Source organism: Falco cherrug, chromosome 4, assembly GCF_023634085.1.
Source record: "Falco cherrug isolate bFalChe1 chromosome 4, bFalChe1.pri, whole genome shotgun sequence".
In the NCBI taxonomy this organism is placed as follows: Eukaryota; Metazoa; Chordata; class Aves; order Falconiformes; family Falconidae; genus Falco; species Falco cherrug.
The window spans coordinates 109440062-109464553 of record NC_073700.1 but is presented as its reverse complement, the minus strand read 5'-3'; the positions used below and the strand labels follow the sequence as shown (position 1 = coordinate 109464553).

Below are 24492 nucleotides of genomic sequence, written 5' to 3'. Positions count from 1 at the left end.
CAAAACCAACTTCTTTTCATTCTTACTGCTGAAAATGTGTCCATCTTAGTTTCCTTTACAGGTCTCATATAAAAGGACAAAGAACTTAAAAAATCCTACAAACACAGAACATCTATAGTATTTTTTGTCATTTAAGGATTTTTTTTCCCCTTAATAAGGAACCTCTGAAAGCAAAGGGAAATATATGCCCTGTGTCAAATTATGGTAAAGGTTGGATTCACTTTCAGAGCCTGCCCCTGACTTTAAATCTGTTGATGCAGGATAATTACAGGTGATCAGGTTTTTTAAAATTTTTAATTACTTTTGGGACATTTCCTTTTCAGGACTTGGGAGTTTTATAGTCTGGGTTGATAACTAAGAACAATTTTCACTGAATTTAGTGAGACTTACAGGCATATGACACCTGTAAAATGAGACCCTCATTGCAGACTGATATTTAAATTCAACGTTAACACTAAGTGTAGCTAAAAGAAACTACAGTGGATGGAGCAGCGCATTTGAAACTTGAATCAATATGAATTGGCAGCCAAGCCTACAGTGTTTCATTCCTCCTTCTAACCTTCCATCTTGCATTTGTGGTGTTTACTTCTCTGCATTGGAGAGCTTTCACAGTCTTTGTAAAATGCAATGAAAGCACAGTGGAACTGCTCAGGAATCCCTGAGCAGCAAATAGTTGGATGTGGGAGAGCATTCCAGAGAAATATCCCTGCATATTTTGTTTCTGACTGGGTACTGCTGGAGACAGACTACTGGGCTAGAGGGACCTTGAGTCCAACAGAATATGACATACTTCACGCTTGTAAATATTCAAGTTGGGATTCTCAGGGCAGCATTCATTTCCTAGCTGTGTGCTCTTCACTAGATAACTAACTGGAATGTATAAGCAGCAATGCAAGTGGTTATTTTTGCCTACAGAAAAAAAACCCACCCTTGTGTAATCTGAACTGCTTTATTTCTTGCTGAATTGTATGATATATTCTGTAGCAGTATGTAATTTAGTAATCAACCATGACCTGAATATGTGCAATATTTGGAATATTGCATATCTTAAGGGGAAGTAAATTCCAGGCTTCTGTAGGAATGTAGTGCCTTGGGGGAACATAGAAACTTTGTTTTGGTATGAAGACTTACTGTTTTGTCAGAAGCATTCGTACTCTAGTTTGGAAAGCAGTTGCATCTCACTGGGACATCAGGTGAATGTTAGAATGGGCAGGTTACCACAGGGTACCAGTACATACATATTTGTACTAATTGGTACTAAGTTCAGTTAAGCACTAGAGGTTTTCCCGTCTTTTTAGCTTTGATAAATCCCATTAGGATGTTTAGGCTAGACTGTGCTGACTGGGTTTCTCAGAAGAGCTGAAAAGATTCAAGTACCTATTTCCTAGAAGAATTCAATCATCCCCTTCAAGTTCTCTTCAAAATCTCGCTCAGATAGAATGCATTAAAGATAATTTACCTAGCTGAATTTCATGGAAAATGCTGTGGATTTTCCAAAGATCCTGAAGAGATTTCATCCAAAGAACCAGTCCTTTTAATTAGAGCATTTTGCTAAATGGAATTTTTCACAGTTCGGGTTATGAGCAACTTCAATCACTACTATCTTTTACAAACAAGCAGGAAATTGTATGTGGGTGAGTGCATATAGGGTGTACCGTGAACAATATAGAACTGTTCCATTTGGAGAAGTGACACAAGAAAAATTTAAAGTGTAAGGACAGTTACCTGTATAGCATGCCATAGCAATTTGGGCTTGGTTTTATTTTTGTGTTTTAACCGAAAAATAAATTTAAGATTATTTTTATGGATTCTTAATCTTTCAATGATTGTGTGCAATATCTTATTTTTACATGCTTATTTCACATGACATAGAAATGCAAAGAGGAGGATGGCTTTTCTTCAGATTTAGACAAACAGCTTCTGTAAAAGCAGCTGAAAAAGGAAAAAAAAGTCCAAAAGAACTGTTGCTACATATGATAAATAGTTGGTATCAGTCACAGTAATTTTATTTTCACTTCTACCTGCAATGCATTACCTATAGAACATATGGTTGGTGTGGGAATTGCATGAAACAGTCAATGCCCTGGCAGTTACAGGATACTGACATAGGAAGAGAAAATGAACATGGTAGGGCAACAGGGAAAAGCAATATGGAAAAGCTACATGGTAACTTGATCTGAAACTTAAGAAGTCCAAGCAATGAGGAGGTAATTGTTGCCCAGGAAAAGATGCACGCATATAACCCACAGCAAAAATAGTTCCATTTTTTCCAACCAACGTATGTGTATCAGTCTAAAAGCATCAACCTCACATTACTCCGATAAAATCCTGAACTAACCTCCTTATGGTATAGAAATAGGAATTCTGGCACTAATTCAGTTCTTAGGTTTTCCTACGCCAGAATGTAAAGCATATTGCTTTAGAAACATTTCCTTTGTGTGGCATGCTTCTGAGCAGCCTTAGCTTTGGCAAAATGGGAGGTGACCTTGCTCCTGTTGACAGTCTTAAGACTTTGTTCCTGATTTTAGAGGAAGCAACATAAGGTCCCTGGGGGAGCAAGGTGCATTAGGGGATATTCCTCATCACTGGCTCGCTAGAATTAGTACCCAGGAACATAACCTACTGCAGATTGAGAACACAATTAATTAATGTTCAACAAAGCCCCACTGTTACTGAAGTAATATAATCCAATATAAAAGACCTAGCTTTTATTTTCTATACTTGGTTGCAAAATTTTAACTCAGTTTTGTATGTTTGGGGCATGCAATTATTAATAAACCTAATTCCTCTGGGATTTTAACTATACAGTGGATATAAAAAGCATCAACTTCACGTGCGAAAGGACAGAGAAGACCTTTACAAGAGGAGTGCAGAAATCAATACATACAAGAGGAGTGGATCAAAATATCTCCTCTGTTCCACACAAAGACAAAACTACTGCCATTATTGTAGTCCTCTATTGTCTATATTGCTTGCATTGCCTAGGCTGTCCTGTCCATTGAAAGATTCCTGAAAGGAACTGTAAGAAAAAGACTTGGAATGTATACCAACATGAAGCAATTAGTTGCAGAATCCTTATTTTAACAAATCTCTAATCTGTCCTATTGAAAATTTAATATTAATATGCTTTATGTAACATTTAAGAGTTCTAAATACAAACTGCACATTGAGTTCAAGTCTAGCACTGTAATTTCACCATATAGCTTGCATACCTATGGAATAGCTTGCTTATTATTGATTTTTTTTTAAATCTCTATTATACGTTAATGCATTTCCCTAATGCAGACTATTTTCATAGGTTACTTTTGAGTAACAACACTTAAGAAAAGTAATAGTCAGCTGCAGTGAAAAATTGCAGAATAAATTATCAGATAACAATACTTTTTAGAAGGAATATGCTGTTTGTTCATAAAAAATGGTCCATGTTTCATCTGTGCTGTGATATGAATGCCAGTAGAGCAGAATCACTAGGGTGTTGGCCACCAAAACACTAGGATCATTTGGTAAAGGTTAGCATTACAGTATCAGAGTCTACTGGGGAAAAAAAAAAGGCAGGGTGTGTGGATGGGGGAGATGCAGTAATTTGTGTTTCTAAAATAAGAAAAGGCTAACTTTTGGTAATGTACAATATACTGATGTTAAAAAGTAATTTGATTTTTGCTGTCTGAGCTGGGAGATAAATTAAGAGCTTACATTATACAGAGAGAGATGCTGTTTACACTAAAAGTCACCAGTTTAAGTAAGAAATAAATTTGGGTCTCTTGTAAAAGCACACAGTACTAAACCAAAGTGTGTCTATGTTTTTAAGCCTAATGCTACCACTAATAATCATTAGTGCCACTAGTAATAATGAAAAATAACAATAACAATACCACCACTAATAACAAATTAATTTACTCTGGACACCTTGAATATAACAAAATACAACTGACATGCAAATCTGGTCTGTTGTGCCTGCCTTTTGATATCTGACAAATTCTAGGAAAAGATGCACAACAAAAACCATCACGGCAAGCTTCCAAAATCCAGTTGTTGATTTAGGAAAATAAATTTTCTGAGGCAGACTTCCTCATTATTATTATTTCTGTAACACTGATATAGGATGCCTGCTAATGTATACAAATTGATGCTTTGATTTACAAGTAACGTGCAATAAAAAGTATTTTCCATGGCTGATTTGTTTGAAAGAAAAATACTTTTTGAATGGTTAATATTTTTCCCCTGGTAACACATTATCTTCACTGAACATGAAGTCAAACTTTGGTTTGTTACTATTAAAAATGAACATAAATATATTGTTATCACTAAAGTAATATAATCTTATTATCATTTTATTAGATAAGCAGTGACAATGTTGTGTTTGTAATAGCCTCTAGAGATACAATAAATCTATCAGGGGAATGTCAGCCTGGTCCAAGACAGATTAAATGTAGAGAACTGGAATATAGTTCCCAGTAAACAAACACTTTGAGGGCAGGAGGTCATACTTGCTCAGCTGTTCTTCATAAGCCCTATTGGAAATAACTTTCATACCATCACTGAGTATATTTCATGCTACCAAATAATACTGAGGGCCAAGTATAGTTGTGATATAAATGATTTCTAAATGAATACTGAGTGTAAAATTACTAAAAAGCAGTATGTAAGTGGAAAATCAGGATGATGTTAGACATCCAATGGGTGCAATTTGTAAGATCTGCTCTTTTGTGCAGAAACATTCATCCCACTTGGAAGCTTGTGCACGTTCTCATTGACAAATGAGCTGATTTGGCCCCAGCAACCCTGTGATTAATACAAGAAAAAACTAAGGCTAGCTATATTTGACTTTTCAAGTACTAGGATGAATATTGAGCCAATGAACTCTTCCTCAGCTGTTGACTAATTGCAGCAGAATGGGGACTGCCAGTCAACAAAGGTCTGGGAAGGGGAGAGGGAACTACAGATTGAATTTGCTTTTGGCATCTCTTTTGACAGGGAGAAAAATGCCCAAGTTCTGGGAATGCTAGTAGGTACATATATATATCAATAAGTCATTTATTATGGGTAAAGTTCTCAAAAACTGTTAAGATAACAGTGTTTTTCAGACTCATATGCCTCTGTCACCCAATTTTAAGGAAAAGCTGCACTACTTACAGACAGTGACAGACAATGTTGATGAGCTCAGCCAGGTCTCAGTGGTAGCATTTAAGCAGGCAGTTCCATAAAGCCTTAAAAAGTCTCCTCCAGCACAAACATGGTATATTCAAAATATGCAGATGCACAGACCAAGTGCTGCCCACTGACATATCCCAGTAAAGAAAACTGAAACACACGCTGTAAAAACAGATTCGAACCATGTTGTTTGTGTACAGAACACTTATTACAGGCCCAACAGATCCTTTGCCATGTAGTGAACTAAACTCATATGTCATGGCTGTGACATTACTGTGTTTTTAAAAGTCAGAATTATTACCCATATTTATAATGTAAATTGTATTTTGATTGAATGATTCCAGTTCCATAACACAACAAAACGCAACCACACTTTGGACAATATTGCTAACCTTGCTACATTATAATGTAAGACATTTATTAGCAAAAGGTAGAGCCATTTATTAAATGTTTCTTTTTGTAGAAAGTTGTAGAAATGTAATAAGCACTATAGTATTTTGCCTTTTAAAAATATTCCTTATAAAAGGACATTACTTTGTGAAATAAGAAAAGGTGTGAAAGTTTGAAAAAATGATAGGATATATACAATAAAAATATAGTTGGCATTTCTAAGTGGTGCTGCTCAAATAAAATCAGAAAGACTGCATTGCTTTCTGTATGTAAATTTGCACAGCAAATCCAACATTCTCTTCTCTGTACAATGTTAACAGACACAATAGAATATCAAATAGTTAGGGGATGAATTAAAGGCAACTTTTAATTTTAGCACTGTGCTTCCTAGTAGTTGATTTGTACAGAATGTATATAACAGTACGGTTAGTATTTTTTCAGAGCATCTAAGAACGCATAATGCAGGAGTTTCAGAACTCAAGCAGTAGGAGGAGATAAGAACCTAGACTGAAGATCCATTGACTGTGAAGCTTGCCATACAAATAGCAACACAGGAGGTTTAGACCCCTCTCCACACTGAATGTGGGGCTATGGGGAAAAGCAGTGTGAGTCACTCTCTGTCTCAAGTCCCAGGCTGGGCACAACCTCTCACAAGTGCACTGCGTGACCTGACAGCCCTTCTCCTCAGTGCTGGGTCAAGCATGAGCACAAGTCCTGCATCAGTCAGGTGGCACCAGCCTTGGCAGGGAGTTGTGGGACAGCACCAAGCTCCCCAGTTTGAGCACAGCTGCTCAGGGAGCCAAGGAGTAAGAAAAACGAGTAAACTGGTGGGGACACAAGAACAGATAGAGCCAGGACAGGGGAGCAGGAGACAGCATTATTATGAGGACTCAGACGTCTTTAGGTCCTTTGAGAAAAAGATGTATCATTATGAGAAAATAGGAAAGCTGCCAAGCTTCTTGCAGATGCAGTATACAGTAGACACTTCTGTGCTTTGTCAGCAGTGGCAGCCAGTGCCGGAGGGGGACCCAGAAGGGGATACGAGAAGCATGCTGTAGGCAACTGTGGGAAGTGTCTTTCAGCTTTCAGTCCCTCAGGGTTAAATGCTGTGGCCTGAGGTATAAGAACTTTGAAATCTCATTGCTTGTTTGTTTCCTGCCACATGCAGTTTTCCTGCCTCTGAAAACAAAATGTTGGTCATTTGGGAGCTTCCTATTACTTTCAGATAGTGAAGATAAAAGGCTGAGAGAAACAGTAAATCTACCAAAGCATACCAAACAAAGGTATTTACCTGTTCTATATCTGCTAAGATTTAAGTGACACCTACTCAGTGGTCATTTACATGTGGTTCTGTGTATGCCAGTAAGAGGTATGCTAGTAGGAAAAAAACCCTTGCAAACATCATAAATAAGAAATGAAACACTCCCCCAGACCTGGGTCTCCAGTGCACATATATTAATTACACACCAGAGAGTAAAGCCTCAGTATGTGCAAGCATTTAATTCATTATTTGCATTTATTAAAAACATTCCTTTTCACTTTAACAATACAGTAACCCAACAGTGAAATAACAGCAATTCAAATGCGGTCATTTACAGACATGCGGTTTCTTGTGCCCATTGTACAGTGCAGCGCTGCCAAGTCTCACACCTTAGGAGTAAGCTCTTGCTCTTTCCTCTGTCACACACGTACATGCACACACATACAAAATTTACATGTCTGCTCTCACCTATACTCTTTTGGGAAAACCCACAAATTTCATCAATCTCACTCATACAGATTTAAAAATCCTGGCAGCTTTTGAATAGCTTTTCTTCATCAGCTGCAATTAAGTGTTGGAAAAGAAATCCAAAATACACAGAGAGAGACTCTCTCCTTAATAGGAAATGTTAGCAATAGTATGTGATTTCTAATATGTTCCAAAGTTTTGCCACGCCATCTTACTGGAAGGCAAAGTCTCCTTGCCTTGTGATTAGATTTCCTTAAACGCTGGGCAATTCAGTGTTGTCAGCCATAATATAAAACATTATTTATAACTATTTAACTGTTTTAAGAGTATAGTTAATAGCCTTCTGTAACATGATCTTAAAGAAGTTGATTAAGTGTGCTTTACAATGTGACCAGAAAGAGCTTCCGATTAGTGACATCGATATATATATTTTACATCTCACATGGCCCATACTTTTAAAAGTTGGGAGTGTTGAAATAGGAGTCAAACCAAAATGAAATCAAATCATTAGAACCAAAGCATTTCCTTAACACACTTCATCAATAGCATCGTGTCATGCCAATAGATTGAATATCCACAACATAAAGTATCTTTCTTTGGTAATAAAACCTAGAAATGTATGATTTTTCTGTCACTCATACAAAGCAAAGATGGGCCTCAGGGGGAGAATTCAGGGCTGGATCCAAAACTCATCATGGCTTCGGTTCAGGCTATTAACACAGAAAGTAAACAGAAAAAATGTTAGGCTTTGGATCGGAATAAAAATTCAAATATATCCAAGGTTAAACAGATGTGATGGGGACCTATTTCTAATTTCAAGGCTATAAATTGCTAAAGGAGCTCACGGGTTTAAAAAGATAGTGTAGTTACGAAAATAGTAAATGTTTCCCAAATATGCAAGACTGTGTTCCCTGGGAGCCCATAACTGCCCCACACTTCCTTTGGCAATTCCGGTTAGGTGCTCACAGCTTTTATTCCTCGTTCATCTCACGCTGAAGAGGGACTACTCTCGTGCTGGCCAGGAAAGTCTCAGTATAATTACAAAGCAGGGGAATTTTTATGTCCCGGACTGAATTTCAAATTTCTTTTGAATCTAATAATGTTCAAATCCAGTTACTGCATTCACATACATTTTTACCTTATTTAATATTTCCATCAAAACCACAACCGGAGTTTGCCATTGTGTATTTGTCCTCATATTTATGCACTTCAGAAACTGAGACACTGAGAAGAAAAGAGTTCTTCCAGCTTTTTATTTCCAAATAAATACCTTCGTAAAATGTATTTCACCAACAAAATGAGACATATATTCTTTGGGAATTCTGAATATAGACACAAAAAGAGAGTGAACTGATTTTTTTCAGCCTGAAGGAAAGGCCACAGGGAGACCCTATCGCTATCTACAATCAGCTACGCAGAGGGTGTGGAAAAGATGGAACCAAACTCTTTTCAGAGGTGCACAGTGAAAGGACAAGAGGCAAGAGACAAAATTAAAGCATGGTAAATTACAATTTGATATAATGAAATGTTTTTACAATGAGTGTTTTCAGCCCCTGGAAGAGGTCCTCTGAGTGGCAGTGGAATCTCTGTCTGTGGAGACGTGCAAAATCCTGGCAGGGCAAGGCCCTGAGCAGCATGCTCTCCCTGCAGTGCTCTGGAGGTTCCTCCCCATCTCCATGGTTCTGATTCTATGACACATACAGGGAGAACTGCATCAAAAAGATACTTGACATCCGCCATTTTTCCTTTGAAAAAACCCACCCAAATATTGACTAAACACTGATACTACGTGCTTAAGAGTACAATTCTGATATACATGAAAAGTATACCATTTGTTGTAAAATAGTGGCTCGAATCAAAAGTTTCCTGTTACTGAAATCAGTGGGGTCGGAAAGGTGAAAAGTCAGAGGGAGATGGGATTATTGCCATCATATCTGTAATGAGCTTTTCTAATTGAATTAGTGTATTAGTCAGAGTTTCACAAGGCTAGGGATCCACTAGAAATTGATATAAATGATATCCAATAGAAGCTGATATAAAACTTAGTTTTTATTTTAAATATTTTGCAGAGAAGGTAGACAAAAATAGAAAAATAGTGAGGGTTTTTTTGTACTCAAGAGCAAGTTTTCAAAAAGATTTGTATCACATGGATATATATTTATATCACAGGATATAGTATCTCATGATCCCTGCCTAGAAAATTCAGACTAAGGCACTCAGCCATTAATTCTCAGAGCAAGTGCAATTTGCACCAGTTCCAAACCCATTTTTCTTGACTCAAACCTTTGTACCAGTACAAGCACATGGGTTGTTGATCCTGGGATCACAGTGCACAACTTGTCCATTTGGGTAAACTTCTTCATTTCTCAAAGGGGCAATAAAAAAATGAGAAAAAGCCCTGCACTGTCTTTCTGTAGAATAGCTGTAAATTCTAGAGGGGTAAGACTGGCATCTAAACTTAGGATACAAATACATACATGAGAACACTTATTAAATCATACATTTATTTCAGCAAGAAATGTTCTTAATTTGAATAATAGAAGAATTTTTTTTATGTTTTTATTAGAACCACTGTGTATATGTGGTTAAGATATAAAGTTTAAAAATACATTTTTTTCTGAAAATTATGGATAGAAGTACAAGAAAAGACAAGATTATCTTGATTTATTTGTTCTAATATTTACACTGTACATGTGACAACTAGCATATGTAATTTGTTTTACTTCCTACAAATGCATTTAGCAATAAAAATAATAACTTAACACTGAATTATGACTAAACCGTAACTAACTCTTTTGACTGAATGAACATTTTTTTCCCCAGGCATTCACTGTATATTCCCATAAACCAGCATTATAATGGTGTTAAATGAAAGCAAAACTACTTATACTTACCAACATTGATACTCCACAGCTAGTGACTGTAAACCCCAAGTTCTTCCCCAGTCCCCATCCCACATGAGAACAGGTCTTGTGACTCTTAGCCCTTTTATCAGGTCACACAGAGCAGAAAACAGCAAGGAGAAGAAATGGAGGGCAGAGATAAGAAGTAATAGCTCTCCCCACCTCCTTAGAAATATTTATTGCTTTTCTGATTAACATACTAGTTTAATTTTCCACTACAATACTTGATCTCATCTTAAAGGAGAAAGTGCTGTACATACACTTCTGTCTTCTGAAATGGTCTGTTAGTACAGTGCATGGAATTTATTGCTTTCCAGGGAAAATGGAATATATGGATGATATAAGAGGTTATTAATTGTGTATACAAATCAAAGGATTGCTTAGTAACCTGTGATACACCTGAAGACGTAAGATTGTTTTCAGAAACAAGAGATGCAAAACAAACAAGTAAAATGGATGACCTTAATTACTTACCAGGACAGTTTCTATGCTCTGTCTTAGCTTCATTTGTGTTAGGACTGACCGTGAAAAAGCTGTCGAACTTGTCAAAAACCTAAGTCAGTAACACCAATAATAAATTCTGTAATACTCTATAATATAGTAGTAATTATAATGATAATATTACGTCTCTCCGCATAATGTGTTTGTTGAGAATACACACGAAATGTGTAAGAAACAGTAGAAACAAAGAAGTAACGGTGATCTTGAGGACAGTCTGTGGTAGCAACACGTGCTGGGCACACTGGGAGAAGTCCCGCATACCAGTGGACATTACTCAGCACTGTTCGTGGTTACCCAGCCCGGTTACTCCGGGAAGTGACCTATGACTCGATGTCAGATGAAAATTAAGTAAGAGTCAGTGTATTTGTAAGAGAATGTACTTTCGTGGAGATCTGCCACTGTGCGCAAGCAGAACCGTGCAAGCCTTTACAGTCACTCTTATCTCACCCCTCTCGGGCTCGGGAAGACCTGCAGAGGCTGGGAGATTAACAGCAACGTTCGAGGCGTAACTACGCCAGTGTTTTGGACGGGGGACCGAGCAGGAGATGGCTAAATTAGGGTACGTGAGCATTACCGAGGCAACGCCGGAATAACGCACAGGACGGGAGGCGCCGTGGCACGGGCAGGCGCCGTGCAGGGAGGCGGCAGGGGCACGGCTCCGCACGCGCCGCGAACGCAGGCCCGCCAGAGGCGCGCGGGCCCGGCGTGAGGCGGCCCCGGCGGGACGCGGCTGCTCTGCCCGGCCCCCCGCAGCCCCGGCCGGCCCCCCGCACCCCCGGCCGGTCCCGCTCCACCTCCAGCCCGTTCCCCGCCGGCGACCCGCCCCCCCGCGGGCAGGGCCGGGGCTGGAAGTGACGCTGGCGGGCGGGGCTGCGAGGCGCTGATGGCGGAGGCCCCATGTTGATGTCCCCGGCGCCCTCCGCGCCGGTCTAGGTAAGGGGCCCACCCGGGCCTGGCGGGGGGGACGGGCGGGTCTGACACCCTCATTTCTGTCGGCCCCCGGAAGCCACTGGGGCGGGCGGGGTCCACAGGCCCCGGGCCTCGGTTCTGCGCCACCGGGAAGGTGCTCCCCCCCCTCCCCCGCCCCTTCCCAGCTGTCTTAGGCCGATCGTAGGTCGGGAGGGGAGAAAGCGGGGAGAAGCGGGGAGAGGCGGCCGCTGCGGGGGGCGCGGGTCCCGCGCGGCCGTGCTGTGGGAGGCGGCGGGGCTCCCCTCCCCCGCCGTGGCGGCGAGCGCGTTGCGAAGGTCCCGGAGCAAAGGTGATCCGCGGCGGGCAGGTGAGGCCGCGCCGGCCGCTGGCGGAGCCGGGGGTGGGGAAGGGGCGGGAGGCGGCGGGGCGCAGGGGGCCCGCGGCGCGGGGGAAGGGAGGGCGGGAGGGGCCGGGGGCGTCAGGTGCTCCCCGTCCCGCCGGCACTGCGGCTGGAGGGCTCCGGGAGGAGCTGGCTGGGGCGGTGTGGCTCGTCCCGCTTTGGCTTTTCCTGCCTGACGAGGATTCCCTCCTTACGTCCTTTTCGGTGCATAAACCCAGACGTGTTGTTCAGCCTCCCCAAGAGAATCGCTTGTCACGTCAGTAACGAAGCCCCAGCGTAGCTCTTCCTCCTCCTCTCCTGTTTGCCAGCCGGTAGCTGCGAGCCATGTAAGCGAGCACCCGGCATCCCCTAAACTGTCCTTGAGCTGTAAGTAGATCTCAGGTTCCCCTAAGCTCCGGGGATTTTCCTGCTAGGGAACAGTAATCCCAGGTGATTCTGCTGGTCTGCACGAGTTCAGATTTGTGGATAGTTCTGCTCTGGGCTTGGAAACCAAGCCTCCCTTTACTGGTTGCGCTAAGGCTAGTACTCATATGCGATAGCAGGCAACCAGCGTGTGGAAATTAGTATTTGGTTGTTTCTTGTTGTTTTTTTGTTGTTTTTTTTTTTTTTTTTTTTGGCAGTGTGGGTCGGGGTTATGTGGTCTTTTTTTGTTTGTTCTTGATTTTTTGTAGCATGTGCTTAGAATAAACTATCCAGTTCTAAAAATAGACCTATTTTTAAAAAGAAGTTAAATTCAATTGGTTTTGTTATTAATGCTTTGTTTACTCTTTTTGTGCTTATCTTGGGTAATGAAAACTGTTGGGTTTTCTTGGGTAATGAAACAGTCTGTTTCATGTCAATATTATTTGGCTTTGGGTACTGCTAAATTACTAAAAATGAATTTATTGCACTCAAAAAAAGGCTGTTTTTCTTTTAGAATTGTAGAAACTGTTGCTTCATATCATTTAGAGTTCAGAGTAGATTTGAGAGATGTCTTAAATGTAATCCTCTGTTTTGAGAGGTGTGGGAGTTTTCAGGGTTTTACTATGTTGTTAAATTTCCTATAGTCTTCTGGACTCTGAAGCTAGATAACAGACAGGATTTATGTGTACCCTGGTCCCTAAAAAGCTGTCTTTTGATGTTTACTCATTTTCTTGTTTGTGTAAGTTCTTGGGTTTGTTCTTTGCATCAGTTAATCTTTACAAGCTTGGCATTTTATCTTTTTACTTGTGTTGTTCAGGGTGAAAAACTGCTCTATATTTAACATGTGATACATCAAAATGATGTCATGGAATCCCATAAGTACTTCATGTATTATTTTAAATTGGGCATTAATAAGCTTAAAACATTGAGGGCTTAAACCTAAAAAATCCTTATTTACCTTTTGCTTGTTTTGAGTGATGAATACCTATTTGTTTCAGAGTGCGTTTTATTTCAGAAAACATGAGCTCTTTGCTACTTATTTCTTGACTGGTGAAAAGAAATTTTTAAAGGCTGAAGGAAATACACAGGCAGCCTTTAATCTTTGAACTTCATGAGAGTTGCAGTGACCCATCCCTTTTTGGGATTGGTTTCCATGTGTATCTTCAATGAATGTAATATGTCATGCGCTTGGCAGTTAGCTCATTCAAGGTGTGGATTTGCCTGGGCTGTATGAAATGACTTTTAATAGCCATTGCAAGAATGGCATGGCTCATGTTTCTAGAAATGCGTTAGATAAAACACATAGATACAAGACAGATAGATATAAGGCCCTAATCTTCCTAATACCGAATGTTTTGACGAATCTGTGATTTTATGTTGAAATCTTGACACTTGAAACTTCTCAGGTGCCTGTCTTCTATTTTTGGCAGATTTGCTGAATCCATGGAAGGGACTTTATTGTTCTGCTTGTGAAGCATCTTGCGTTGCTGTAATTTTTAGCACTATGTATCCTAAAGGAGGTGGTGAATGGAAAGCATAGTTAAAAGCCTTTGCAGTCCAGCTGATTAGTGTTGATCCATCAAACTGCATGCATACCTAGTGTTTCCTCTATCAATGAAATCCATTGTTTATGGTAATGAAGCTAAACGTGCAGGGCTGGGAGCTTATGTGTTACAGTGAGAACAGTAAAAGATGGCCACAACTGCTAAAGCCAGGCAAGAGAACTCTTTTTGAAGAACAACAAAAAAACCCCACCAACCAATCCCCTTCTGTTTAGACAAACTGTCTTGTTTTTAAAAAATGTCTTAAAATGGAACTTTGTTAGTTTTACAGAGAGGGGAAGAAAAACTTCATATATAAAAATGCTGTGAAAAGCACTGAGCAGTACAGATTGGTAGGGAAACTGTGGAGCTTTGTTTCTCCTTCCCTGCCACATGCAGAACCATTAAGAATATTTCATTAAGTTAGAAGCTTGTTTTGTTTTCACACCACCGCTTTAATTTCCTACTTTCTGCTGCTGTATCTGAGCTGTGATACTGGGGGGGGGCACGGGGAGGGCATTCAGCTAAGCAGTGCTTTATCTCCATCTTGATGTCATTGCTGAAATGACTGCCATTTTGTTTGTTTGTATATTATTTGTTGACATTGTTTTGGAGTGATGCTGAGGCAGTGCACTTTGCTGGACTTGGTCTATAGTTACCTGTTTTCAGAACAGAGGAACTAATGGTTCTGTTTCTCTGTTTTGTATATTTCAAATAGATCGATTTTTGTAACTTAACTAATTTTTCCACTATATTGAAGTAGCAACCTCTACAATTTTGTTACAGATCAAACATGTCATCCTTTCAAGAAGTTCCGTCTTCAGCTAACACTTTGCAGACTTCCAATTTTGCACATGTGATTTTTCAAAATGTGGCGAAAAGTTACCTTCCAAGCACACACCTTGAATGTCACTACACTCTGACTCAGTTTATCCACCCTCATCAGAAAGACTGGGTTGGTATTTTCAAGGTAAGTAAAGCTTGTTCTATTGCTATTTTTCAGATGTTTACTGTCTTCTCTCTTAACAGTTAAAAAAACCAAAACAAAACTAAAATGCCAACAACAATAAAAGCTCTCTCAAACTTAAGTGGAACATCACTTTTAAGCGATGTATTGGTTCCTACTATTACAGTGTGAGTTCCCTAACAAAGATCAATCTGGAGATTGAAACTAGAGGAATGAGTACACTGTAAGTCTACTGGAGTAAAGGGAAGGTGTGATGTGGTGGTGGTGTGAAGAATTAAATGGAAATTACTCGGGAAGAGATGTGTGGGCACAGAGTGACATTATGAACAGGACTAGGTGAAGAATGTGAGCCAGCGTAAGGGTAAAATGTGTGCAGAAAGAAAAAAATTAAGCTGGAGGTACCCTGACGCATGTCCCTGACTCATTTTTGTTGCTAGAACAGGCTGAACAGCATAGATCACTAAAATTATTCAAAACAGACCCTTGAAAAAGGAGGAGGGGTGAGGCCACATTAAGTTATTTGGAGTTATTTTTAAAGGTTAGTAAAGTTTCATTTATGGGATTAGAAAAATTAATTCTTAGATCTGCATCTATTTAAGATCTTGATCTCTCTTTCTTTGTCAGCGTATCTTCTAGTAGGTGATGCTTAAATTCCTTGCTTGAGTGATTAATAGAGGTTTTGATGCAAGTTTTAAAGGAGTGATGCTTTGGCAGTGGGGAAAGGAGAAAGGTAGCAGAATATCTTGGTAGTGGAGGACCTTTCCCTTAGAACTGTCCGCTGTCTAAGAATGTAAATGCATGGCTTCACTGTAATCTGCAGATTACCAGTGGATTGTTAGTCTTTGTTCAAGATAAATTACTCTTCTATAAAACAGAAGTACTGTGTCTTGTAACAAAGCAGAAGCATTTTTAATGCTGTGTGCAATGACTATAGTCACTAAATCGTGCGAGGGAGGCATTAACTTGCAAACAGGCACATTTCTCTAGTGGGAGGTTTTTAAAAATATATGTGTGCATATATGTTGATTATCTGCAAAGTTTTGATGAATAGTGTAGCTGACCACATTTGAATGTTTAATTAACAGCATTAATGAAACTTAAAAAATCTATCAAAAATTTAAAGAGGATATTGTTCATATTACACATAAACATTTTGAAATTATTTAAACATAACTTTGAGGAGTGATTATTGTGGCTCTGTCTGTTCTAAGTGAGGGAGGCAATCAGACAGGACCTTAAAAATACTAATTGGGGGGAAAAAAGTGTGAACAGTTTTTCAGTGACTGCATGAAATGCTGTGTACAACTTACAGGTATCTTTGATTTCATCTTGACTGTAATGGTATGTTTTATAAACTATTGACATAGGAGTTCTTATTCTGATATAGCAGTGACAGGTAATAAATACACCTTTGGCAGTCGTTTGAGGAACATGTTGAATTGGCATAAGGTGGTACTTCTGAAAGAAACATCACCTTTTACACAGGCTGGCTTATTTCTTGTGCTTCCTGTCCTTCAAGTGAAACAAGCTCTTGTGTGATGAGTCAAATCAGGGAATTGATTGACGTTAAGACCAAAGTTTTGGGTCTGGATTTTTTCAGTGGAATTCCCCAACTGAATTTCCAGGTCACCTAATGCTCATCAAGATAAGGGAAGGAAGCATTGTGAGATGTTGAAAATTAATTTCTTTTTGTGTGACTATGTCAGTTTATACTGAGTGTTATGAATATACTGTCTTAGTATATTTATGGTACAGTGAGTTAAACGGAGCCACCTGTCCAAATGTGTCTGCAGGTGTGTATGAGTAATGCTTACAGTAAAATAAATTGTGAAAATGTAGTCATCTTGGGATAGATAATAGACAGAAGCTATACTACCCTGTGATCTGAGTGTAAAAATGAGGGACATGTAGAGAACTAATTGTTCCTGGAGAATCAACAAACTACCTGGAGGTGGTTTGAAAACTGATGAAACAGGCAGGGGTTTTATCATTTACCTTTCTAAAACACATTGAATGATGTGAAGAATGTGATGCATGTTTAGTAAAGTGATTTTCAGCATTAAAAAAGAAAAAGAGGCAAATCTTGACTAATTATGAGAACAGTAATTAATGGCCTTCTGTATTGGCCTAGTGTACAAGGAAAGTGAGGCTTCTCTGAGAACTCAAGGCATCAATTCACTAACTGTTCACATAGAGGGGATATAAGTCCACCTTGTTTTTCTGAGAGGAATAAATTACTTGGAAAACAAACCTGTTTAAATGGTGTTATTTAATCTTTGCCTGGAATTGTACAGAAAATTACTATTGTTGTAGTGACTAATGGACAGAGGGAAAAGGCATCATGTTTAAAAAAAAAGAAAAAAAACCAAACGCCAACACCGCCCCCCCCCCCCCCCCCCCCCGGTCAAAAAACCCTAGTAGTAATTTCAGATTAGTGTAGAAAGTAAGATTTATTCCATATCCCGCCACCCCCGAAACATTGTGTTGGTTTTGGTTCTAATGTTGATTTTGTTCCATTTCAGTGGGCAGTGGCTTCAACTGTATTCTGTCCTGTGTTTGCACAGCTGGTCAGCTAAGAATTTTTTTATTGAACTGAACAAAATCCATAAGTACCTTTTCAAGTCAGTGGTTTGCATTTTGGTTGCAAGAACAAGTACATTTCTTCAGCAGCAATGATGTCTGGAGTAGATATTGATTATTTATATCCTTGTATTATTACCCTGTTTGTTTTGCTACTCCAGGTGTTTGTGCAGCTGCACAGTGGAATGGATCAGGGAAGCGATCTGCCAGAAAAATGTAGTCCCTACTTCCCAGCTTTTACCAACTTATTTCACAACTGGTTTGGTTCTTCAGCTTGATCACTGTGTGATGCAGTGGGCAACTGTGCTGCATCACTGTGATGGAAACAAGTGGACTAGGAAGGTGTGTGGGAGAAGGGCTACTATGCCTGCTTTACTGGCTTGGCTGTGTAATGTGGCATGACGATTGAAGGTGCTTTTTCAAATCCTTTTAGAGTTCTGTTCTGAAGAGCAGCTTTTAAGGGTTTGGTTTGTAGTTTGTTTCCTTTTTAAATGGAAATGGAGCTAATAGTTTCAGAAGCAAAACCTGATTTCATATACTGACTCTTAATTTCTAGCTTGTGATTTTTTTAAATGTTTCCATAATGTGCACTCCATGTCTGATAGACTCTTTATTCCATGTAGATTTGCATTTGTGAGTGTTGTAGTTGCCATTAGTGTTGTTCAGCTTACGTGAAAAAAAGATGTTAGAAATTGAATCCTTGGTAGGAGCCATAAATTGCTTGTAAGAGTTCCTTTCTGTGTGTCTTATTGTGGTTATTTATTCATTTAGGTATTTATTACATAATTTCATTTTATTCTTCTTTATATCAGTCTTTTCCACCTGGTACACATTCTTTTTCACTTGTTAAACTTAATGGTTGTGAACTTTTCCCCCCTCACTAGAGTGCTTCCAGTTTCCTGTGTCAGTGCTGAGTATTCCAGATATTTCATCACTGAGTATTGGCTTCTGTTTCATACTGTGAAAAGATACTGGCTTAAGTGAAGGGTACCACAGCAGGTTCTTTCATGTTTGCATTTGCATATTTACAGATACCTTCTTCTCAAGGATGTTATATAAAGCAACTTAAAATAAGGAGCCAAGCAAGATAAAGTACTGCCTCCCTGTTCTCCATCAGAAGTATCAAAAAGGACTTACTGGGAGCTAGAATAGGTCTAGAACTTCAGACCTGAGCTAGGTCTGTGGCATACAACATTATGACAAAGGAGTAAATACACTGGCAAACAAATAACAGTTCTTCTGAAACTTAAAAGGTTCTACCAACTTCTCTGCATATATCATAGATGAGATGTGTTTTTTGTTCTTGGTGTGATTTAAGTTGCTAAATGCTGAACTTCTGTAATGCTGAGCGTAAAACACTTTGGTAGTAGGTTTAAAAAACGCAAACTCATTGTTCATAAACTGAAAGGATAATGTTGCACATAAGAGGATTAATTCAGATATACCAATTTTCTTGCAAACTGTGTTTTATCTAAAGGCATGTGTTACTTTTGATATTGGAACTTTGGCAAAAACTTGGAGGGACAGGAAGTACAATAGCAAAGGTGATGTTACCCTTCACAGCAGAAGTTCTGAATACTCGATGATGTTTTTATTTTTTTTGTATATGTTCATGTGTGGTTTTTTTTTTTTTTTTTTCCTTGTCCCCTACAGGAGGCTTAAAACCAGGTCTTGACTCAGTCTTCAAATCTGTTGTCTTTGATTGCAGCTCTTTGTTCTTGCTTTTGTGATGTTCTGGAGGGTCATCTGTAATCAAGTGCCAAAAGATCTTCATAAGTTATATCCTTGCTTCTTACCAAGAAAAAAAAGGCAGTTTTACAGATAGTACTGCTCTAGTACTTGGCATGGACATCCTGATCCTGAGTCTGTCTCTTCACGCAGTTTTATGGGAACTAGAATTTGAGATCAGCTTTCCCTTTAGTGAGGATGTCTGCGTGGAAGAGCCTGATGGTTCATAGTGTGGAGTCAGGAGAGAAAGCTTATCATTCTTGATTAATTTCATAGGATATCTGTAGTCCCAGAATCATCCAAGACCAGTGTCCCCTCTTTATCCTTTGGTGCTTATTTGTGATTAATCGAGATCTGGAGGGACCCTAAGAGCAATCCAAATCTAAACCTTTGAAATGAGGAAAAATAAATAATACATGCGCTATGTCTGGTTGCAAAAACAGTCTGTCTGGTAGGTAGCCTTAATCTCTGGATAGGAAAATCTACATCTTGTGACTTTATTTCACAATAGGGTGAAATAATCGTATCGCCACGTGATATTTCTTGCATTATTATTCCATAATGTCAAGATATGCATAATTGTTTGAAAAACCTGCTTGGCTTTTAGCAAGCAGGGTTTACTCTTCTTTCTAGGGCATATGTGTGCAAATAGGACCGTCAGGCGTTCAGTATACTAAAGGAAGCAGGTTTACTATGTGTCTCAAAGGCACAAGGAAAGAATGTTACGGTCATAATAAAGATACTGCTTCAAGAGAGTAGCGTTAAAGGTGTGGGTGTTTGTGGGGTGTATCATAATACTTTCTGGGTTTCTGAAGATTTAATTTTGCTGAGGCTAGCATGCTGGAAAGACCTGTGACAGCAGGTAATGTTAAGCTAATGGCTTTGGTCTTGCTGTGTCATTAATTAGCTGTTCCATCAAAACTTTTCTGTTCCTTGGTTCTAGTTGGTATATTTTTCTAAGTAATCTACATTACCATTCTTTGAGAATGTTGACATGTAGACATGTACCCCCAAGGAAATCATTAGTTTCTTGAAGTCTACACAGCTTAAAAATGGTGATCTGACATTCTGGTAACTTAACATAAGGAAAAACTAAATAACCAGGATTGGGAAGCTCTTAGTAACTTATTTGAACACAAGAAGTGCCTGCTTGCTGTGAGAGAGTACTCGGTATTTAGGAGGTCGCACCTGAACTACTGTTTGTGCATCAGTGCACTACCTGTATTTGCATGCAACTTTATTTCTGTCTTTTCAATGTACTGATTTATAGGAAACCTCAGAATTAACTTGTCAGTGGTCAGAAAGTTCCGTAGCAGAATTTAACAGTGGATTTGATGGACACCTAAGAAATAGCTTGGTGGTTGTGTTTTATCAAGACAATATAGATATGTTTTTGTAAAGTACCTGGGTTATTTAGTCTCCTTTGGACTGCAAATAACAGTACAACTTGTGTGAGTCATTTCAATGTCCTGATTTTGTTGTAGTTTAGGGTGTTGGTTGTTTTTTTTTTTTAGGATACCAATTACTTCCATATATACAGGTCACGTTATGAAGTGTAGTGCGAAAGCTGGATGTGTTACTGTCCACATGCATGTAGAAATACAACTTTTCTGGCATGAAATCATCACTGCATAGCAGGGCATGATAGATACAGGAATGCGTAGTGCACAGTATGTCCTATTGTTAAAATAGCTGGGAGTAGAATTACTGGAATGCAGAATGTTTTGAGTATTGCTGTGTCCATGAATTAGAGTGATTCTGTTGATTTCTGATTTGCCTTCTTTGGAAACACGTTGTAAATTGTTAACAGAGATAATCTTTTTCTTAGGGGAAAAAAAAAAAAGAAATCTGTGGCAACCTTGTTCACTGTTTCTAAACTAGATGAAGAGAAAGATGATCTGGGTTTACGTGATACTACTTTTAACAAGGCAGTTTGAAGTTTAATTCCAATCTGGTGTCGCTCTTTTTCTAAAAATATTTGCTGTGGGAGGTTTGTGTGGTCAGAGGTAGAGCGGGCATAACAAAGTGGTCCATAGCTGGTAAGAATTTTGAAGTAAAAGGTTGTGCTAATTTATAGTTATCATGAGATGTGATAGTAAATGAGTATTTCACTTAAACTCCAGCCACCCTTTTTTGTTACATTTTTATGCTTATCTTTCAAAGTAAACTGTAACTTTTACTCTTTGATCTGTCATAAAATTTCCTGGACAGTCATTTACATATGTAACAGGTTTTCTTTTAGAGAGTTCATATTGTTTTGGTTTTTATTTTGATTTATACCTAATAAGAGAGAAAGTTGATCCTGTTGGTCTAGGCAGTCTGCCAACGTAATTTTGACATATTCTTCTGAACTATGACATAGAAATACAACCAATAATGATGATGATAGGTTAGTATTCTGATAGTACTTTGATACTGCAGCAAATACCATATGTTCTCAACAGCCCAAGGTAAAAAAAACTGCCTGAATACATTCGTAACGTTCAGCAGAGATGGACTGGTTCAGGTCTGGGCATAAGAGAACGTCTTAACATTACGGCTTTTCGTTAAGAGTCTAGAGTACCTTGTAGCCGTCTTCTACCCCAGAATGTTTCAGCTTTAGGGATACTGCTGTAAAACAAATTTTTCTGTGTGAGCAGCAAGGTCATGTCTGAAGAGAAGTCTTAAATGGCTTGGTCTGTGGTAAGTCAAAAGTTGCATGTGATATAAGGTGGTCACAGACATACTACAAAACCCAAGAGTGTAGCTTTGACTTCACTGTTTAATTTATTTTGAAATGCCTATGCCTTAATGTTACTGAGGTGTACTTAATACTTTAATAAGTAGTTTTTCTTATGTCCATGTTCTGAAATCTTTTGTACAGTTTGACTTTTTCAGAATTGGCATCTCTATATGGTTATTCAATGATTATGCATGTGTTCAAAATTGTATTATGTTAGCGGCATGTCAGTGTTAACAGTAAATTATCAGTAAGTTTGCTCAGTATGAGGTTTGCTGCCCCCAGATGTTTTACTTTTTCCATCTGTTAATTGGCTTAGAAGAAGAAAAGACTGTTGTGGTTTTATCCCAGCCAGCAGCTAAGTACCACACAGCTGTTTGCTCACCTACCCACCCCCCAGTAGGATGGGGAGGAGAATCAGAAAAAAGGTAAAACCTGTGGGTTGAAATAAGTACAGTTTAATAACTGAAATAAAGTAAAATATAATACTTCTACCACTAATAATAATTCTAATGAAAAGGGAGATAACAAAAAGAGAGACATAAAATTAAAGGAAAAAACCCTAAAACAAACAAGTGATGTACAGTACAATTGCTTACCACCCACTGACCAATGCCCAGCCAGTCCCTGAGCAGTGATTTTGCCCCTCTCCACCAATTCGCCCCAGTTTATATGCTGAGCATGTTATTCTATGGTACGGAATATCCCTTGGGCCAGTTTGGGTCAGCTGTCCTGGCTATGTCCTCTCCCAACTTCTTGTGTCCCTCCAGGCTTTTTGCTGACAGGGTACAAGAAGCTGAAAAGTCCTTCAGTTAGTATAAAAACTACTTATTAGCAGCTGTTGGCGAAATGTGAATATGGGGAAAGCTAATTGCACCGAGTGACATTTCAGTAAGAAAGTTGCTTGTAAGTGTGGGGCAACACAGAAGAAGAAAAAAACTTTTCATGATGACTATGTGCCTGTTTATTAGTAGAAGGAAAACCTGTCTGGTATGAGTATTGCAGGCAGTTGGGTTGTCCCTACTTGCCCAGTGAAATTGCAGAGTGCTTGCTGTTAGATGTCTTAACCTCTACTAGACTTAAACATTTCTGCTCTGACTACAGAGTTGGTTTCTATGACTAAAAAGTAGTTTATGATGTCCTAAATTGAAATAAGCCTTTTTGCTTAGAAGTAGGTATATAGTGAATAGTTTACTCTGTAATGGCCATTAAAGCTTTCCATTTTATGGAGGGATAATTAAATAAAATAAGGCTTGGTTTACTAACACATTTGTACGTAACATAATCTGGATATGACGACGTGTTTGTAGGAGACATGATGTTTAGTCATGTTTTTGGTTTAAAAACATGGGTTGAGAAGGTAACAGTAGGATTTGATTCCTGGGTTATTAATCTATTGGTTAACATCTTGGAAGCAAGAGTATGGGAATTTATGCACAACTTTCTAATTGAAAAATGGATATCTGAGTGGAGTTTGTGAGAATTAAATGTAGAGAAATGGAGACGGTAGAATGCATTAATACTAGGTTAGCAGACTTTATTTCTAAATCTTATATGGATTATTTTTTTGTTGTTGTTGGTTTAGGGGAGTTGCATCATCCAAGTCTTATGTGCTCTTTTTGTTTAAGAAGTAAGCAAGTTCATATATTTTTTTAGGAGTTGACTGAGAGCAAAATGTTTTCAGTGAATTCCTGAGAGAGCAGTGGTATCAGCACAGCCAGTCAACACATCAGATGATGAACTTGAGTTCATAGTTCACAAGTCTTGTGTGTAGTTTGACAGGTCATTTATGCTGGAGTTCTTGTGTAATTTGTAATGTTTGTGTGATTGAACGTGGATATTGTAATGTCTGCCATTACCCATGCCAAGTTTTTAAGTTAGACTAGTAAACTGTGCCCCTTTTACTCATCCTGGCTCACAGGAAGTTTCCCAGTATGTCCCATTGAAAGTTCTCATTTATTTTAAGATTTCTGATGGTAAGAAAGTACTAATGTGCATTTGTTTCAGCTTTAGCACGTTGATTGGAACTTGGGTTTATGTTAGTAGTTGACAATACTTTGTTTGCTGTGTTGTGTGTTCCCCCCTTTTCCCCCCCACCCCCAACTGGAGTTCCGACTGAGGTTTTTGTACAACAGCAAAGTCTAGCGATTTTGGTCGAGATACTGTTTCAGTTGAATTGCTTTCACTTTGAAAGTCTTACTCTAGATTTTGAGTACTTTTTTTGTTGTTGTTGTTGTATTCTCTTCTAGTCAGCAGTATAAATTTAAAATGAAAAAGCATATTATGTAAGTATTTGTTTCTGGGTTGTTTGTATACCATTTTAGTTGGCATTCTAATTAAGTGTTGTGTGTGGTGTGGTTTTTTTTTTTTTTAATTTGGTTTCACATTTTAGTACATCAGAATACACTCTTCGTTGCAAAATAGGCCTGTAACTTCACGTGAGGCCTAAACAGGAATTAATTGTGAATTTCCACATCTTTCTTCTCACATCCAGGTTTTTAACAGCTTTTAAGTTCTAATTATTAATGAAAATAAATATGCTTGCAGCTGGAGTAATTAGATCATAAATTTT

General features: G+C 38.8%; 1 protein-coding gene and 1 long non-coding RNA gene across 9 annotated transcripts in view; one reads left to right on the top strand and one right to left on the bottom strand.

Annotated features, from left to right (window-relative positions):
- Positions 1–7021: 7021 nt before the first annotated feature.
- LOC106631567 (uncharacterized) lies at positions 7022–11334 on the bottom strand. 2 transcript variants are annotated; one of them, XR_003562890.2, is made up of 3 exons: positions 10165–11334; positions 8780–8958; positions 7022–7980 (listed from the first exon to the last, which is right to left on the bottom strand). It is a non-coding gene; the product is annotated as an uncharacterized LOC106631567 (long non-coding RNA). The 2 variants fall into 2 exon arrangements; XR_001335364.3 differs by having other exon boundaries at positions 8806–8958; positions 10165–10791.
- Positions 11335–11465: 131 nt separating this feature from the next.
- The window catches only part of TAX1BP1 (Tax1 binding protein 1), a 66075-nt gene continuing 53048 nt past the window's right edge, over positions 11466–24492 (top strand). For 2 of the 7 annotated variants that reach the window (XM_055707838.1, XM_055707833.1), the window contains exons 1-2: positions 11466–11607; positions 14713–14896. In XM_055707838.1, the coding sequence (XP_055563813.1) occupies positions 14720–14896 (177 nt within the window). In that variant the 5' untranslated portion in view covers positions 11466–11607; positions 14713–14719. Of the gene's footprint in view, positions 11608–11849; positions 11951–12201; positions 12350–14712; positions 14897–24492 lie in introns of those variants that run through there. The other 5 variants (XM_055707839.1, XM_055707837.1, XM_055707835.1 and 2 more) reach the window with 4 other exon arrangements.